General features: G+C 43.9%; 1 protein-coding gene across 1 annotated transcript in view; it reads right to left on the reverse strand.

Annotated features, from left to right (window-relative positions):
* Window positions 1-13,796, reverse strand: part of LOC138854520 (uncharacterized) — a 161,876-nt gene that overhangs the window by 7,658 nt on the left and 140,422 nt on the right. The window contains exon 2 of the mRNA XM_070098290.1: window positions 13,499-13,654. Within this exon, the coding sequence (XP_069954391.1) occupies window positions 13,499-13,654 (156 nt within the window). The remainder of the gene's footprint in view (window positions 1-13,498; window positions 13,655-13,796) is intronic.

The raw sequence follows: 13,796 nt of genomic DNA on the forward strand, positions 1-13,796 counted from the left end.
CTGTCACACTGTCAACAAGAACCTCAGCAAGTCCTCGCAATTCCTTAAGTCCCTGCCACTCCACCAGTTTCTAGCATCCCTCATCACCCTATCCACCCTAACACCCCCCTCCCCCCCACCCTAAGATACCTCTGCTTAATATATAAGGCCATCACCCTAGGCCCCAAAGCCAACAATCCTAGGCCTCCCCGTTTCACCTCCGTCATAACCACCTCCTTAGACAACCAGGCTCTCCCAAACCCCCACACAAACCTCAAAACCCTCCTCTGTATTTCCTGAATGTCCTGCGCCCGCAAAGGGAACACGTCTGCCACACCCCATACCTTACTATACACCAGCGAGTTAATAACCAAAGCCCTCTGCTGTAATGCCACTTCACTAACCCTCAAACTTTTAAGCTTGCCTATAACCCTACTCGTGACTAGTTTAGAGTTGATCCTCCTGCACTACTGTACCTGCGCCATATACCATATCCCACAAACCCTAAGTCTGTCACCAACTGTCCATCCCATCTCCTCCCCCAATCTTCCCCCAACCCAAGTCCCTACCTCCAACAACCTCGACTTTGCAAGATTAACTTCCATACCCGAAACATCCCCAAAACTCTTAATCACCTCACCCACCCTTCTTAAGGCCCTCCCCCCACTTATTACTTTTTTTTTCTATTTTATTTCAAAAGTACATCACAGCACATAAAAAAATAACAAACAGGCCTTATCCGTCAACAAATGTAATAAACTTTCCATGGCCATATAATACCACATACAAATATAAATAATTATACATCATGTAACAAATATTATCTAATGAAAACACAAACGGTAACCAAATTAAGGAGAGAACTGATACAAACTTCCGTACTAACAACATCAAAAGTAAAACCAGATATTCTGTACTATGACTTAACATCATAAGGTACTAACTCAAAAGAGCACAGTATGTTACATACCGTAACCCTGCAAACTAAACCCCCTCTTCCCCAGACAGAACCCCCCCTTCCCCAGACAGACCCCCCGCCCCTTCCCCAGACAGACCCCCCGCCCCTTCCCCAGACAGAACCTCCCCCTATCTGAAAAGTACAACATAAAATTAGAACCACAAGAGTGCACAATAAATTAAGTTAACCCTAACACATCTATAATGCTGTCCAAAAGTATGAATCTTACAACACGTAAGAATATGAAGTATAAACTACAATGATACATCTGTTCCCTAAACTTAAAATGGTAAAGATTATAACTGCCTCACGACTTACAAAACAAACTACAAGTGCAATAAGTACATTATGTAAATATGGAACAGTTTGATTTCTAACATTGGTTATAAAGTATTTCCTGTAGTCAAATTACATTAACAAGATCCGTCCACATCATAAACAAACAGCAATCATTGTATTTTTTTTTTTATATATTTTATTTAAAACAGTGAGATACACAATGATAAATGTATATTAAAAACACACAAAAGAAAGCGGTTAATTTTACAATAATCTCACACGACCAACTATACCGTACAATATAATGGTAATACGCCTGCACACAAACAAAGTATTGACAATGGTTTTATACTCAGACACAACACATTATACATTATTAAAGAACATGTCTAACTATGTTGTATATACAAATGGCAAGCACACACGGGTAAGTATATAGACTGTATAATAAATCATTGTGTTAAAAAACCAACACACACAATAACACACACACACAAGCACACTCATACACACCAACATAAACATAGGTATTAATGAATCGACGACGAAAACATCCAAATATAACAAATACGATGTGTTATATTACATCTCAACAAATAATGTAATTAATTATATGTAATATCATATATTACATGTAATAGGAAAACACATCTATACAAATACCAAAGATTGGTATACAAGAATAAAAAGGGCAAAACTCTTAACGTTCTGCACATACAAAATTTTACATTTTTATTAATGACATCATCACATTGGAGACATACATACAACATTGGAGACATACATACAACATTGGAGACATACATACAACATTGGAGACATACATACAACATTGGAGACATACATACAACATTGGAGACATACATACAACATTGGAGACATACATACAACATTGGAGACATACATACAACATTGGAGACATACATACAACATTGGAGACATACATACAACATTGGAGACATACATACAACATTGGAGACATACATACAACATTGGAGACATACATACAACATTGGAGACATACATACAACATTGGAGACATACATACAACATTGGAGACATACATACAACATTGGAGACATACATACAACATTGGAGACATACATACAACATTGGAGACATACATACAACATTGGAGACATACATACAACATTGGAGACATACATACAACATTGGAGACATACATACAACATTGGAGACATACATACAACATTGGAGACATACATACAACATTAGAGACATACATACAACATTCACAAACACGAGACATTTACACACAATTAAACGCAGCTGACCAGCCCGTTAGATTACCCACTGAACAAACACAAATTATCTCAAATCCTTTAACTCTAACGCTCTGTATGCAGACGGGAAATCTTTCTCCCATCTCCCTTCATATACCAACTGATTTCGACACTTAGTTCTAAGAATTGTTCCTGCTAAAACCCGGATTCTGCTATTACCTTCAACATGCCTCATAGCCCATGACACATAAATATAATCGGCTACGACATACGACACTGCACGTTGTACACAGATGTCAACCCCACCCACATCAAAACTCAATGCCCTAAGTACCGACAAATCTCCCCCCCCCAACCATTCGTAAAACCCTGCTTAACCACGCACGTACTATACCTAAATCTTCACAGAAATACACAACATGAAACGCTGATTCGTCATCCCCGCACGCTGAACAACTCCGGTCCTCCTCTACACGCCGATTAGACAACACCACCTTGGACGGCAGAATCCCGTGCAAAAATTTAAAAACCACTTCACGTACTCCAGGAAGGAGACGTAACTGATGAACCCGCTTCCATATATCACACCACACGTACATGGGGAACATTCCCTGAACTCTCACCTCAACTTTCACCATACCCACTCTTTCCAAAGTACTCAATTTAACGCTCCGCACGTCTCGCATGCACAGTAACACACGTAGCATCGTATCGCACCTGATTACATCTGCCCGTCCCCACCACCTGCGCAGGCCACGATACATTTCTGTTAAACCACCATGCCTGCCACCCAGTCGAAGAAAACGACGTTTCACATAAGCAATGACTCGGTCTCTTAAAGGAATAAGACCTAACCCTCCTTGACGCATTGGTGTCTCTACCACCGCTCTTGTGAGCCAGTCGCACCCTGAGCCCCACAAAAATCTATAAACTCTATTTAAAAGATGTTTGATATCCCCCTGTATTAGTGGATACAGCACAGCAACGTGCCAAACTTTACTATAAAGAAGAACATTAATTACTATCGCCCTCTGGTGTAGGGTTAAATGTCGTGGCCTGAGACTATTCATATGCCTCAAAACACTATTTACTACCCTCCCCGAATTACATGCCCTCGTCTTATCAACCTCTCTCATATACTGTATACCACATATGTTAACACAGTCAACCACCGTCCATGTCTCTATACCTACCTTCTCTCTCGCCCAATCTCCCAACTTCATAATCTTTGATTTTTCTTTGTTAACCTGCATTCCTGTTTCCTTACCAAATATATCTACAAGTCTTTCCACAAAACTCAATTGCTCCCTCGTACGTAATAGGACAGTTGTATCATCTACATAACCTACTATGGCAGGTCGATCACTACCCGAACCCCACGATGAATCTACTCCCCGCCCACAAACTGTCCGATAAAAAGGGTCCTGCATGCAAGCAAAGAGCATTTGAGACATAGGGCATCCCTGTCGAATGCCTCTATTCAATTTGACAAAGTCTCCTAACTTCCCATTAATTTGTACTTGAAACCCAGCACCATTATACAAAAAGCGAGCCCACATGATGATCTCATTACCAAAACCCTGCCATCTCATAAACTTCCACAGCACATCCCTTTCTACACTATCAAAAGCAGCTTGCCAGTCTAAAGCCAAAACACCACCCCCGCCCCTCGTTCCACATTCCTCGACAAACTCCTTGATATTCCCATGACCATCATACATTGTCCTACCTGGCACGCCAAACTGACCCTTATGTATTACCTTGTCAAACAGTTTCTTAATCCTATTCATTAAAATTTTTGCATATAATTTATAATCACTACACATTAGTGATACTGGTCGGCAATCCTTAAGTGATACGGGTATGTCACATTTTTTTAATTAACACCAAAACCGCCGTACTCTGAGACAAACCTAAATGTCCCCCCTCCTTCATCGCATTGAGTAAACATACCAGAAAAGTCCGTATGACCTCCCAATGTTGAATATAAAATTCACACGGAATGCCATCAATACCTGGCGCCTTGCCCTTGCACATTCCCTGCAAAGCCTCCCACACCTCAGTTTCAGTTATAGGCCCACCTATGAGAAAGCGATCATTATCATTCAACTCACATCATACATTCTGCCCCAATTCCCATATTGCATCCACGCTTACATCTTTATTTAGCATTTTGAGATTAAACCATTTATCAACATAATGACTTATTCCTTCAGTTGTTGTTACAACCTGACCCTCACTATACCCTTCAATGCCATCCTGCACCACTAAACTCACGATTTCGATCGCCTTCCTCCTTTGTGTCTGACTACGTAAGACACAAGCGGACGGCTTATCACCCCACACAGCCTCCTCGACTCCACTTGAAATACGCGCCCCATCAAAAACCGTATTTTTCAGCACCTGGATGTGTTCCTTTAGATTGTCAATCTCGTCCACTGGGTAAATTCCAGATACCTCTCCTTGCGCATAACAGTGCTGTAAAGAACCCTCCAGGTACCTCAAAAATCCATACTCCAATCGAGAGGCCTCCTTACCCCGATGTACATAAAAATCCTTAATGCGAGGCTTCATAACCTCGTCCCATTGTCGCACTAAATCACTACCTTCCAAGGAGTCTACTCCCATAGACGTCCATAAGTGCGTGAAGAGTGTCTTATCTTCCGCACTTTGAAGTAAACGAGTATTTAACTTCTAATATCCTTTAAAACGAGTCGGGAGACCTCTCCAGTCGAGCTCTACGAGAACACCGCGATGGTCGGAGAAATACACATCTAACACATGCACTTTGGTTACAACTACCCGCCGAGACACATATACCCTGTCTAAGCACGCAGCATAGTCCTTACGCACGAAAGTGTGCTCAATCCCTAAGTCACTGCTTTCACTTACATCCACCAACCCCAGCCCAGACAACAAATCACCCAAAATAATCGAACAATAACCCGCTCCCCTCGGTTCTACGTCTTTACGGTGCACCACACAGTTCCAGTCGCCACCAACTACTGTTATATCAGGCAGAGATCTCAAATAGTACACAAGAACATCGTTAACAAAAGTATTTTTAATATTAACGTCATGTTCAGCTGGCCCATATACTCCTACAAAACCAACCCATTGAGTACCCCACTCACCTATGACGCATACCACGCGACCCATCCCCCTTCCTCCCAATGTTTCATCACGAACGGGCTGGTTGCTTTTATCAACACAGCCACACCACCTTTCAAACGACTCGAGTGAGCCATATAAACATCATAACCATCTATCGCAAATGAACTTCCAACTTTATGGCTATGTTCTTGCACGAAACATATGTCTACTGCAAAGCGATGCAATCACTCATGAACCTGCACTTGCCTTCTGTTATTTTTCATACCATTAACATTTATGGTTATACACCTAACTTTGCTAATGGTGGCTTTCCTCGAGGGACCACCACATCCTTTTTTCCTTTACGTTGACTAACGCCTAAGGTGCCACCTTTACCTTGTACATTCTCTGTTATATTACTCGCTGTCCTGGAACCACGCAACGCCCCACCCATGACTTCCGACCACGTCTTCTTCCCAGAGTGCTGTCCAGGGGTCAAGACATCGTCGGAGTCGGGCGGGGTAGCCGCACGCTTCCTAGAAACAGCATCCTCAGCTTTATCAGGACCTGTAATGTTCTCCTTGTGAACTTCTACCGCAACAGTATGAACTCTCGGACCTTCTACCTCACTTACATTAATTAACTGATCGACATCCTTTAACTGTGTTCTCTCCTCATCTGAACACTCCAACGCAGGCACACACGGCACAGAATCATACTCCTGCGAAGCTAAAAGGTCGCTCAATGTCGATACAATGTTAGCTTCCATGTCAGCATCCTCTCTTGCTTGAGGGCTCTCACGTCCACCATGTTCTACCACATCATGGTTGACCGTACCAGGTAGAGTCAAGCAGGATGACTCCACGAGCATGGCCCGATCCACCTCATCACTCCATGATTTCAGGCGCGGTAAGTCCTCGACTACTTCATCTGCCAGAATCCGACGAGGAGCCTCACCATCCAGACGACGACCACGTTCTGAGGGCGGCTGGCGCTTAACGCATTGTGCAGCAATGTGATCCAATGCGCCGCAAAGGCGACAAGTTCGTCTCTGTCCAGGATATGTAACATACACCTGGGTACGAAACTCCTCTAGGTTTATGTACAAAGGTATTGGTTGGCGCAGGGACATTTTTAATGGGAAAGACCCTTCTTGTAAACCAGCAAAGTGGCCATCAGACCACCGACCCATAGTAACCTGGTGGATCGTCCCATAGTATTTGAAGGCATCACATATGTCAACTTCGTTAGCCTCAAAAGGCACGTTTCGCACACGTACCCACGTATAGTATTGTGAAACGTCGTGCAACTTAACTGTGACTGCTGGGGTGACTTGCTTGCTAACATTCTGATACTGGTTGACAATCTGCTTGTAGGTCTTGGTATCATAAAACTTGACGAATATCCGGGATAATCCATTTAAGGCAACGCCACACAGGGATTCACGCTGGATGCCATATACATCGCGGATGATCATCGGCACCAACACATTAATCGATGCACTGAGGATTGTGCCCTTTATGAGGTGAATACACACAGTATTAACTCTCCTTCGAAAACCAGTCGCCATTGTTGTTGTCGTCTCAAAGCTCCTCCACCAGGTGTCGGGACTGAGGAGAGACAGCTGACGACTGCTCAGCACAGCGTCTGAGCAGAGAATGACCCACTCATTACTAGAACAGTGGTGTCATCAACATAGCCTACAATTCCCTCCATGCATCCCCCCTCTACCCCCCACAATTCCTCCTCCACAGCCTCAAAGAAAGGATGCAGCACACATGCAAAGAGCAACTGTGAGAGCGGGCAACTCTGCCTTAAGCCCTGTTCCATCAGCACTGGTTCCCCCAGCTTTCCATTAACCTGCACCCTCATGACTGCCCCCTCATATAGAGTGCGCACCCATCTCACTACCCCCCTCCAAAACCCAACTTCTCGAAACAGACCCATAAAAATTCCCTCTGCACACAGTCATAAGCCTGCGCCCAATCCAAACCTAGGATGCCCCCTCCCAGGCAGTTCTCTATAAAACCCCTTATCCTACTGTGCCCATTCTTCATGCTTCGTCCCGGTATCCCATACTGACCCCTATGTATGACAGCCCCAATTACCTTCTTTAATCTTTTACCCAATATCTTTGCAAAAATTTTATAATCTGAACACATTAATGACAACGGATGATAATCACCCAAACCCTTCCCCTCTCTCCCCTTCGGCACCAAGACAACAACCTCAGTTCTCTGTGTTTGCCCCATCCTACCACTACTCAACATATAATTCAGAACTGCCACTAGGCACTCCCTCAGACTCTCCCAATGTGGTCTATAAAAATCATTAGATAAACCATCTATTCCTGATGCCTTCCCTTGACTCAACCCATTCACCACCTCCTCCACCTCTGCCTCCTTAATGCTGCCCTCCAAAATGCCCTGGTCCCCATGCCCCAAACCCAGATGAGCCCCAATAACTCCAAATGAATCCAACCCAACAACCCCTTCCCTCCTCTTCCATTTCTCCCGAAACCAATAATCTGCATACCTACTGATACTGTCTGTATCAGAAAGACCCTGACCCTGCACATAACCCCCCCCCTCCCCACCACTAAATGTGCCACAGTAGTCCTCAACTGTCTGTCCTTGAATTTCCTTAGTACATACCCGGATGGCCTGTCATCTTTTAAGACGTCCTCCAAGCCTGCCCTGACTCTGAGTGCATCAAACCGTTCGTTATGAATCTCCACTAAACGACTTCTAAGTTCCCCCATAACACCACTCACACCTTCCCTACCCCCTCTATAACAATCATTCAACTGCCCCCTAAGTAATTCTGCAATCCAAACCGTCAGTGTGCCCGTTCCCTGCCACGTGCCTTGAAAAATCCTGCAATCTCCACCTTTGCATACAACTCCCACCAATCTAGCAAATTCACATCCTCATCCCTAGCCTCCCAAAAACCTTTCCACCAGTCCTGAAAGGACAAACCTAGATCCTCCTCCTGTAAAAGCCGCACATTCAATTTCTAATAACTCAGAAATATACGCGGAATACCATCTACCCTAAGGTCAGCCAACACTGCCCTGTGATCAGACAAACCTACGTCAATAGTCCTAACCCTCTCCACACCCATTCCCTGCATAACATAAATCCTATCCAACCGTGCTTCATAACTCCCCTGCACATAGGTGTGTTCCACCTGATACCTCCCCCTGCCCACCACATCAACCACCCTCACATCCTGTAAAGCATCCCTTAAAACACTCAACACACACCCCGCACCCCTAGGTATCACATCTCCATGCCGAATCACACAATTCCAATCTCCTCCAACTATCGAAATAGCAGGTAAACCCCTGAGATAGTAGAACAAAACTTCCCTAACAAAGTCTGCTTTTACCCTCATACTACTAATTGCTGGCATATAAATCCACACAAAACATACCCTACTCTCCACCCAATACCCATCCACCCAAACAACCCTCCCCCCTCCCCCCTCCTCCCACCCCATGATGCGCAATGGGCTGGTCTCCTTTACCAATACAGCCACTCCTCCCTTAAAATGCAAAGCCAAACTTACAAACATCTTATATCCCTTCAATTGCAACTCACATCCTGACCTATGGTTATGCTCTTGCAAGAAACAAACATCCACGTCATACCTTCTCAAAAACCACTCCAACCAGACCCTTTTGACTTCATTCTTGAGACCATTAACGTTTAGAGCCACACACCTGAATGTTCAAAAAAAGGCGGCTTACCTCTGTGCCACTGTGGCTTGCTCACACTCCCTTTTAAGCTGCTCACACTCTCCTTACCATTCTTCTTAAGCAGACCCCCACCCCCCTGACCCACCCCACCCGATTTCCCCTGTGCACCCCCCCCTGTAGTGGTTTTCCCTACAACATCTGCCCATGCCTTCTTACCAGGTCTCTGCCCAGGTGTCAATACTTCGTCCAGTTCAGACGACCCTGCAGGCCGCTTCCTAGAGCTACCACCCAAACTCATATCTTCCTCAGGTACATCCTCCCGATGTACCTCAGCTACCACAACTGTTTCCTGGCTTCGCTCATCCAAGACTTCCACTTTCCCCTGCAGCCCTTCCATCTTCTGCACATCACTGGACCTTCCATCCAGGTCCTCTCCGACCAAAGCGTCCTCCAAGAAATCCTGTAGCATAGACTCCAATAACACCTGCGTCGACGTTGCCCCTCCCTCCACCGCCACAGGCCTTGGTGGAACCTCACTCGCCTCCTCCAGAGAGCCATCCCATTCCTCGCCGTTACCACCGTACTCAGCTGTCGTTCCTCCTCCAAAAGGGTTGGCACACTTGGGGCAGCTCTACGTACACATTGCGCCACCATGTGCTCGTACGAGTCACAAAGACGGCACGTCCTCCTTTGCCCCGCGTAATGCACATAGACTTGAGTTCTGTATCCAGTCAACAGAACATATGAAGGTATAGGCCTCTTCAATGTCATCTTTAGGGTGTAGGAACCTTCCGGGAGGCCTTCATATGGGCCATCCCTCCATACCCCTCCTCTAGCCTCATGAACAACACCGTAGTCGCTGAAGACGTCCTCAATTCCAAACTTCGTCGCCTCAAACGGTACATTCCGTACCCTAACCCATGTGAAGTATGTAGACACATCATGCATACACACCTCCACTGTCGAGTTAAGACACATCCTTCGTTCCTGGTACTCAGCCACCATACTACTGTAGAAACTGGCCCTCGTAAACTTCACGAAGACTCTTCTCAAACCACTGAGGGCAACACCATACAGCTCCTCATTAGGGACGCCGTAGAGATCTCTAATAATAGCTGGAAGGAGCACATTCATCGTAGCAGTGCTCAACGATCCCCGTATCAGCTCGATGCAAACAGTGTTAACCCTCCTGCCGGCACGATCCGCCATCTTGGAACACTGAAAACTGCGCAGAAACAAGTTGATTCAGGAGCTACTGCGCAGCCTGTCTGCACAGCCCGAGAACGATGTGGACAATGGCTTCATTCATTGACCAATCACAGACAAGCCCTCCAAAGCTGAAGCAACGTGGTTCACATGTGGTAAGCAATAGCAGACTTGCCTACCTGCTGGTTGAGTATGGTGCACTCTCTCTGGCTTCTGCTTTGCCATCTGTCACCGTCGTGTACACTTATTATTCTATCTGTACATATTGTACATACCTGTATATAGTGGATGAAGGCAAAATATACATTATAGTCTACTGCTGAGTTTGCTTGCTCCAATTCCCATTACGACCTGTGTTTGTAATACATAGAATAGTGTAGCAACACACTATCATATAGAATAGTGTAGCAGCACATTGCTATCATATAGAATAGTGTAGCAGTACACTGCTATCATATAGAATAGTGTAGCAACACACTGCTGTCATATAGAATGGTGTAAAGTAAAAGGACACAAGTGCAACTAATGTGGCATTTTATTGTGGCAGCGTTTCGCTCTCCAGGAGCTTTGTCAAGCTTTATCGGCTTGACAAAGCTCCTGGAGAGCGAAACGTTGCCACAATAAAATGTCACATTAGTTGCACTTGTGTCCTTTTACTTTACATATTGTCGGTAATTCTACCAACATTATTACATATAGAATAGTGTAGCAACACACTGCTATCATATAGAATAGTGTAGCTACACACTGCTATTATATAGAATAGTGTAGCAACACACTGCTATCATATAGAATAGTGTAGCAAGACACTGCTATCATATAGAATAGTGTAGCAACACACTGCTATTATATAGAATAGTGTTACTACACACTGCTATTATATAGAACAGTGTAGCAACACACTGCTATCATATAGAATAGTGTAGCTACACACTGCTATTATATAGAATAGTGTAGCAACACACTGCTATCATATAGAATAGTGTAGCAAGACACTGCTATCATATAGAATAGTGTAGCAACACACTGCTATTATATAGAATAGTGTAGCTACACACTGCTATTATATAGAATAGTGTAGCAACACACTGCTGTCATACAGAATAGTGTAGCAACACACTGCTATTATATAGAATAGTGTAGCAACACACTGCTGTCATATTGAATAGTGTAGCAACACACTGCTATCATATAGAATAGTGTAGCAACACACTGCTATTATATAGAATAGTGTAGCTACACACAGCTTGTGAGGGAAAAGTTCAATAGATAGGAGTAGCGAGGGAGTGTATAGTAACAATAGTTTCATTGCCGGCTGCTTGTTAAGGTAGGGTCAGTCTAGCTCCCCCTATCCCTTCCCCTCCCTCTTCCCCACCCCGAAAGGTGACGTGTGGGGCTCCGGTCAAACAGTAAATCACTCGACTCATAGCTCCCAACACTACTGTAAGTACACACCTGATCATATTTTTGTGGACTTATTGGTTGAAAACTTCACTTTTGACCAATAATTAACTTAGTCCTTTCAGTCTTGATCGGTTAAATGTTTTAATAATCACCACATCTTTTAGGTATTGTACTTATCATGGAGAGTGATTTCTTAAGCAGTGGGTAATCTGTCTCTCTTTACAGCTTGGAATGACAGAGAGGGTCACCTACCAACCAATGAGAAGAATAGAAGGAGACGGACTAACGTCCTGAGACGTCCCATGTTTAATTTACTTACCTGTTATGTAAGCCAACACAGGACCTAACCCCTCATCATAGCAGTGGTAACGAACCTGCTTTCCTGTCATCTGAAATAATTATTCGCGGCTACACTCTGTGAAGAACGAGCCCGTGGTGGTCACCAACACCTGCTAACCCCCCCACATCAGCAACGGCTACGATTTCAACAACACGCAGTGTCGCCAACACCTGACACCACATTACTACGATATACCTCTATTAGCATTGAGTTCAAATGTAATTTTTTTTCATTTCATTTTTCATTTTTCTTTCAATTAGGATACTCATTCATGTTTTATTGTTTTACATTTTCCGTTTCTAAATAATAGTGTTTATCATTGTCTGTTATTTCTTTTTCTATTCATTAATTTTCCTGAGGAGGAGCCAACCTTGGTAATACTGACTGAAGTTGTTACAGGGCTGAGTAAGCCTTCACACTGCTGTCATATAGAATAGTGTAGCAACACACTGCTGTCATATAGAATAGTGTAGCAACACACTGCTATCATATAAAATAGTGTAATGCACGCTGCTGGAGTCCTGCTGGTGTTCCCACAGTGAAACTATCATATAGAATAATGTAGCAACACACTGCTGGTGTTCCCACAGCGTGTTGCAGACACTGTTACTGTGTGATAATACGAAATTTATATACTCAGTCTTAAATCAGACCCGCATCGTGAAAATGGAATACAAATGATACTTGTGGCAACAGCTGATAATGTGTGTAAAAAAATAAAGATCCAATAAAGAATTATAATCTTTATTATTAATAATGAAGATTCTTATGTTTTATTGAGCTTTATTAGCAAAAGGGAACTTGTAATAGTGTTGGTAGAATTAGAGACAAGTGCAACTAATTACAGGAACCAATGCAACTAATGTGACATTTTATTGCGGCAACGTTTCGCTCTCCAGGAGCTTTGTCAAGTTATGGCTGGATAAAGCTCCAAACAAAAGGGAACTTGATGAACATTTAGACACATGTGCAACATCTGGGTATGTTTATTGTAGATGTTTTGCCATCCAGTGGTTTTATCAATACAGATTCTAGGGCATAATTTGAAGACAGAACTATATACAAAAATTGAGATAATCAATCCCTCGGCCTTGGAGTTGGTGTGAAGACCACCGTAGTCGTGTAGATTCTGGAGTACAGGCAAGAGGACTGGCGCTTATATACTAATCGTCAGGTGGAAGGGGACGGGTGGCAGACGGGGGCATTTTCACTGGTAGGCGGGATTCCCCAGATGTTACACACGTGTCTGAATTTTCATCTTGTCGGTACTGTATACTGTACTAAAGGGAACTTACTTCTTCATGAGTCGCACCTGACGCCCCTTGATGGTTGACCTGGTCCTGGTATCTATGACCCGCCGTCTTCCCCTACTGGAGGCCAGGTCACGACCCAGGATCTTAGAGAGTCGTACCAACATCTTCAGTCGTAGGAGTGTTGGCTGAGTGGATTGTCTGTCAGGAAAAGAGAGATCATGAGGATAAAATACAGCTAGATAAGAAAATAACAAAAAGATACAATACCGTGACTGAAACAATACACAAATAACCCGCACGTATAAGAGGAGCTTACGACGACGTTTCGATCCGCCTTGGA

This window comes from Cherax quadricarinatus, chromosome 62 (genome assembly GCF_038502225.1).
Source record: "Cherax quadricarinatus isolate ZL_2023a chromosome 62, ASM3850222v1, whole genome shotgun sequence".
NCBI classification, from domain to species: Eukaryota; Metazoa; Arthropoda; class Malacostraca; order Decapoda; family Parastacidae; genus Cherax; species Cherax quadricarinatus.